Raw genomic sequence first — 6,506 nt, forward strand, 5'->3', positions numbered from 1 at the left:
TTGTCACCTGTACTTTAAATTAAATTCTTATTTTGTCCATGCATCTCAAGGAAGACGCGTATAAAATGAGCAAGAAACAAGAAATTACAAAGACAATAATATAAAAGAATACACAATAGGTGACAAATCAGAAAAATATTAAAAAATAAATAAATAAATAAATACATACATACACGAATGAATGAATCAGGATGTAGTGCAGGTAATGATAAAGTAACAAATAGTATTAAGTTTGAAGTGTAGTGTTTAGAACATTACAAGGTTTGTGTATGATAGTGCATTTTTTTAAAAGCAATATAGATTTTTTTCTTTTCTTTTGTAAACTGTGGGATTAATGTATAGGATCTCAACAAGAGTTTGTTTATGTGTTTTGTTGCTTGGTGTAATGATTTCTCACACCAACATTCTTTTTACATGTCTGTCCCAGGTCAGCCGTCCACAGAGTAGCGTAAGAAAGCTTGAATGAATAAATGCCAGCATCAGGATTTTAAATTTAAAATTTTTGTTTTTTTAAATGCCCCAAATGTGTGGAATAAGGTTGATGCACTTGAAAACACTTGAATTACAATAGTTAAAAACATCACAATCTTATATTTTTATTTCGTTTTATTCAACAAAGTAAATTAGTAGTACATGCATTGAAAATACAGTAAAATGCATACACGATCACATTGCAAAGGATTTATTTGAATAAAATCATGTATAAAAACTTCCATGCAGTGCACTTGTAATGATGTCAGTGAAGGTTCTTTTTTAAAAGCATGCTGAACTAAAGTTTTGTTTCATTATAAACATTTTTATGACCCCAGGATCCAATTAATATGAAGGTTAACATCAAAGAAAATATTATAAGAAGAAACACCTATTTTACTTAATAATAAGACTGTGAAAAGCAAACTATCATCATGATTACAGAAGTGTATCCATAAAATTATCATGACTCGCACAATCTCTTAAAAAAAGCGTAAGAGGATGAGAGGGATGATGGAGAGAGTGAGCGCAAGGGGAAATGAGAGGAGGTTGACTGAGCCTCCATCAATCAGAGAAAGAAGGAGGGGGTATGGGACAAATCCAGGCTCGCTGCTGCTCGTGTAATTACTGATCCAGTCCTGATATTCAGACACTCTGACGTATACAGCAGGATAACCGGGTTCAGCACAATAATGAGAATAGACCGCAACTCCAGACTGAATCCACAAGGAGCCCTGCTTAGTGACCAGTGGACTTCCAGCGTCTCCCTGCAAAGACATAAACTGTATATTTACACCTCTACAGTAATGGAGACATAGAATATGAAGCAAGACTGAGATAACAGTTCTAGTCTCTCAGTTTTATAGAGAAAGACATGCATTTTGAACAAACAGTGCCAAATAAAACGAATGACTGATATTTTACCACACATGGGGCTTTCTCTCCTTCATCTAAAAATCCAGCACATATCAACTTTTCTGTAATGATGCCTCCATAGGCATCGTTACATGCAATGTTGTCCACGACAGGGGCCTCCACTTCCTGCAGTATGTCAGGAAACTTGATTTCTGTCACACAAAATAAAGATACAGATCAGTGGAAACATCATAAAAGGCATTGTGTTGTTCGTGGTGTAATTTTGAAGTAACGTTTCTTACCTTCGTTTAGGCCCCATCCAGTGACCCAGCTGTCTGTACCAGCAACAAATATACTACCAGCAGCCGCCAGACAGACTGGCTTAATGTAATCAGTGAACGTCACAGAAGAAGAGAGCTGGATCAGTGCTAGACTGCTGTCAAGACTGTTATATTTAGGATGTTTGATGACTTTAATCACTGTCCTGAGTTTCTCATGTGGGTTTGAGCCATTTTGTTTCAGACGCCCCAAGTAGATCACAAGGTCAGACACCCTGTTGCTGTAAATACAAGTGAGTTTTAATTTCACTATTATGAATCCACATCTATATATAGGCTACACTATATGATACTTGGACACTTAAAATTCAGAAAAACGTAGGATAATATTAAACTTAGCCACTTCGTACTGTAGGACACAGTCAACTGCAGTCAAAACCCATTCTTTATTGATTAGTGTCCCGCTGCAGAGATAGCTTCCACTGGACAGACTGTGAATGCTGGTTTGCCACGGCCAAGAGCCTGCCGTTGCGTTCTCTCCAAAAATCTTGGTGTTGAGGCGGGCTTGACCACATACTGGTGATAGGAAAGATCATAGGTGAGAATTCCATGTTTACACAAAAAACTACAACACATCCAAAACAAATCTCTGTGTGACTGAACATGAGTTTGGATTGTGACAACTTACCATCTAATTGACCCAGGCAGCCTATTAGGAGAAAACAAATAAAATAATTAGACTCCTATATTTTCAGTGCAATCAAAATTAAAATAAAAAATGTAGATTTTCAAGTAAAAATATGAACATTCAAAATGATAAAAAGAAATGACTAACTTTAAATAATGGTTTACATTTCCTGTGTCCCAATGTGCATACTATCCATCCTAAATCCATCCTAAATTCTATGTGATATTAGTAATTTTCAATACTATTTAAGGCAGATAGGGTCGAGAGTATGTCTATTCATTTTTGGTTTTGAGTTCCCTGTTCCTATTTATTTCCTTATACTTTACATAGACACCTATTGTGTCCACCTGCCCCTTGTTAGCTCTCTCGTTTAGTATATGCTCCCTGTTTACATCTATGTAGTGGTTGTTCTGTTCCTGTGTTTGTTATTTTGAGTTTTGTTGATTAAAGTTTTACTGCTGTAGATCCTGCATAAACTCCATGACTCCAGTTTTCACATTCAGTAAAATATGCTTAAAATATACATACAATACAATATTTTTTGATGAACATTTTACAAAATAAGTTTATTTTTTGATCTGTATTTAATTTGAAATTATTATGCTTTAATAATATCATATAGATTTTAGATATTAACTAGGGATATACAACAATCAAACAAACATCAATAATGTTTTCTTAATTACTAGCATAATACATAACTTCACATTTTACATCAGTTATATGGCTTATTACATTGTCATTTTTCACATCTTTCTTGAACTGAATGCTGCCACTTTATATGAGAAAAAAGATTTATAAATAGGTATTCAATTCTTTTTCAGAATTAGTTATTCCACACATAATTAATTTAACAAAAGCGAATTATTTTGTGGATTTACCTGCTATGTTGAGAAGTATGACTCCAGCCACACAGAAGACTGTGTTAAACTTCATTCTTCTGTTCTGGTGTGTGCTGTAACTTGCTGTTTCTTCTGCTCTCAAGTCTCTAATGATCTGTGAAGTGTAAATACTCCTGCCTTCATCCGGAGTTGTCTTGCCTCCGCCCCACCTGATGTTCTCACACACCCGGCAGCTGTTGGTATTTACAGTGATGATTGAAACATGTCACTTTATTACTAATCTCATTTTAGGATTTTTGATTATATAGAAGACTTACTCTATATACTGGGTAACTTAATGCCTGATTGTCACATTATACAATTCTACCGTGTTTTATAAAAAGGAAAAAGGAACAAAAATACTGTGTCAGACAAGACAGCTTCTCAATACAGAGACTCAATACAGACCGCTTGGGTATGCTGTGTGGAGGTTTTGGCTACAGAGGAGAAAGACACTGCTAAATTTTCTGCACGATAAAAGTGGTTTTAACTCAATTGGAAATGCATTATTTTAACTGCTATTTAATAAATATGTAGTTAGCCTACTCTTTGCATTCCACTGGGCAGCGTCTCGTTGCACACACGCGCTGGGTTTTTAAGACGACCTTTCAAGAAAATACTTTCAGCATTTAAAAATGTATATTCAGACCCTGCACTCATTCCTATTCTGCTGCCCTAAACACAAAAAAGTGCTCTGTGTGAGTGGTTCCTAAGGTTTTCCTCAGTTGAACATTCAAATCTCAACACAGTCTCAACACAAACTGGCTTTATTTCAAGTTGCCAAGTTACAGTGCAGTTGATCAGACCCCAGCAGCACCACTGTTTCACCTGTCCTTGGGCAAGTTATCTCTCAAAAACCAGGAGCACATGTATAGTATGAACCATGCTCATCATGACATTATTTCTGTTCATCTCTCTCTCTCTCTCTCTTCTGTTTCGTACTTTTATGAGCCATCCAATAGAAACAAATCAGGTTCTTGTAAAATATGTAGCTTACTATATAATATAATGACATATTTATTATTTATAAATCACATTATCGAACATTTCTTTTTATTTTGATTCACATTTTTATTACATTTGAATGGTTGTAAATGGAGAAAGATGGATTTTGATGCTCTGTTTTAGAGTAAAGTGGCCAAACAACAAATTATTCTGGCAGTATTTGCAATGGACAGGGATTATGGATGCAATTAAAGTGATACAAGAATACTGAATTTGGACAACTGATCAATTGGTATGATAGACAAACAAAGACTAGACAAAAGTTAGTGGCTTTAAAGTTTACATTCACAACCTCTCCAGCTATTAAAGTTTGAACATGTGTCCTTATTCATAAAATACAAGAAGAACAAATTTCTATGTAAATTATAGGCTACTTAAATCCATTTGTGCATAAATTGTTGCATTTAAATAAATGATTTATTTTTTTCCCCCTCACAGAAATGTTCGTTCTGCTTGTGCTTCATGAATAATGTGACATGTGATGAATGATCTTATTGCTTTGCCAAACTGCGCATGTGGGATGTTTATGCCTTTTGTCAGGTTTGCATACGGGAATTCATTTATTAATGAATGGAATGATGTTTGAATAATTTCCTTGCTGCGTTCTGCTTGCGTGATATGTGCACTTGTATGTTTATGAAAAAAAGCAATACCATAATACAGGGTAAAGTATTATGTGCGCTGATCAGGCCATCACAAATTAAGAGCAGCAACCTGCAGAGAATCGTCAGTGATGGAGAAGAGGTTTGATGGCAAACGAAAAACAAAAATTACTTTTGGGTGGCAAGGTATACACACATCCATGCTATAATAAGAAGTATAAACAATGAATACATGGTTCACCTTTTTTGACCTCCTTCCTTGCCTGAGGAAGTAAAACTAGGCTATGTTGCTTGCAAAAAAAATCAAGAGATCTCCAAAATCAGAAAATGCATTGCTTAGGATCCCAATGTTTTTCCTTTTTTTATGACTAATTGATTTATGAAAATGTCTTAAATGTAAATATGTCTTATATGTAAATACGTAAATATGACATTTGTGTCTGGTCAAATATAATTTAACTGAAAATAACACCATAATTCACAGTCATATGCATCTTCATTAATTTCTGGATCAGATAGGCCTGCAGAATTCCTCCCCTTTTACTCTTAACAGAAAGATTTTCCGTGATTAGCTCACAATCAGGTGTTTTCGTTATCTGGATTCAGCTAACATGATATGTAATGAGACAATGTGAATAGTGATAAACATTACTTTGATGCACTGAGCAGTTATAGCACTTTACGCCATAGTCTGTTTAAATAGAATCTGATTGGCTGAAAGATGTGCATTAAAACCGTTCAATGCACAGATAGTTCTGGTCGGTTTAATCACGGCTCTATATTTATTAACAGAATTCTCTAAAGCTGATTTCAAATTCGCACATTCGAACGTGCTTTTTCAATAGCTTTCTAACAGCGTAGGCAAAGAGTTAATACAGGTGAATTCATATTATTGACATGTTTGACAATCTGCTACAATAATCTGATATTTCACTGAATCTCCTACAATATATTTCTGTGTGCGCTGGAAAAAGACGCTACACCTCATAATTTCGGTATGGTCATATCTACTGAGTTCACTTTAGCTAGCTAGCTGCTAATGCACTTATGTTCATGTAAAGTTTGAGAGCGTAAGGGCAAAATGCACAAGATGTAGTACCTTCAACACCCTGTAGATGGCAATATCACTTCTTTGTAGCTTCTTTGCAATAAACTGCTGTAGAAAAAGGTAGGTGCCATGCAAAATACAATGTGTAATTGTATTTACACATACATTACATACATACATTACCCATTACAAATATACTGGAGTAAAGAGTTATACTTATTCAAAAATGTTGTCAAAAAGACAGTAAAAGATGTTAATATTTTTGATACTCGAAGTTATTTCAAAGTAGCCAAAAAGATATAAGTACAGTAGCCTAACTAATTACATTTACTCAAACACTTGGCAAAAGCCAATTTGTGGGGTCCACAAACCCCTCATTAATTAATATATACAAAAAAAACTTTGATTTTCAACATAATATAATGTCATAGATCACCATTTTCCTGAGACACACAATTAGATCAATTAACCTCACAACTGACTAAATCTCAGAAATTTTAATGTTCAGATGAAATGATACAATTAAAAATAGTATAGCCATACATCATACATCAGCCCATCATACTCTATAAAATAATTCAGAAATGTGATTTGACTATGATGTTAAACGCTTGATTTTACAAATTAGACAAAGCAAATTATTAAAACTAAATGTTTGGAAGTTTCAGCATGACTGCT

General features: G+C 34.4%; 1 protein-coding gene across 1 annotated transcript; it reads right to left on the bottom strand.

Annotated features, from left to right (window-relative positions):
• Positions 1-588: 588 nt before the first annotated feature.
• zgc:163079 (uncharacterized protein LOC100006550 homolog) lies at positions 589-3,304 on the bottom strand. Its single transcript, XM_058769050.1, has 6 exons — positions 3,174-3,304; positions 2,293-2,313; positions 2,015-2,180; positions 1,629-1,885; positions 1,396-1,538; positions 589-1,238 (listed from the first exon to the last, which is right to left on the bottom strand). Exons 1-6 carry the CDS (start codon positions 3,226-3,228, stop codon positions 954-956), a joined length of 927 nt encoding a protein of 308 aa, XP_058625033.1. The 5' UTR covers positions 3,229-3,304; the 3' UTR covers positions 589-953.
• Positions 3,305-6,506: the final 3,202 nt, after the last annotated feature.

This window comes from Onychostoma macrolepis, chromosome 03 (assembly GCF_012432095.1).
Source record: "Onychostoma macrolepis isolate SWU-2019 chromosome 03, ASM1243209v1, whole genome shotgun sequence".
Lineage (NCBI taxonomy): Eukaryota > Metazoa > Chordata > Actinopteri > Cypriniformes > Cyprinidae > Onychostoma > Onychostoma macrolepis.

Coding starts and splice junctions, on each gene's coding strand:
- zgc:163079 (XM_058769050.1), bottom strand. CDS start 3,228: ATGAAGTTTAACACAGTCTTCTGTGTGGCTGGAGTCATACTTCTCAAC. Junction 1,886..2,014: donor GCAGTTGACTGTGTCCTACA/GTACGAAGTGGC, acceptor TTGTATTTACAG/CAACAGGGTGTCTGACCTTG. Junction 1,239..1,395: donor GAGAGAAAGCCCCATGTGTG/GTAAAATATCAG, acceptor ATGTCTTTGCAG/GGAGACGCTGGAAGTCCACT.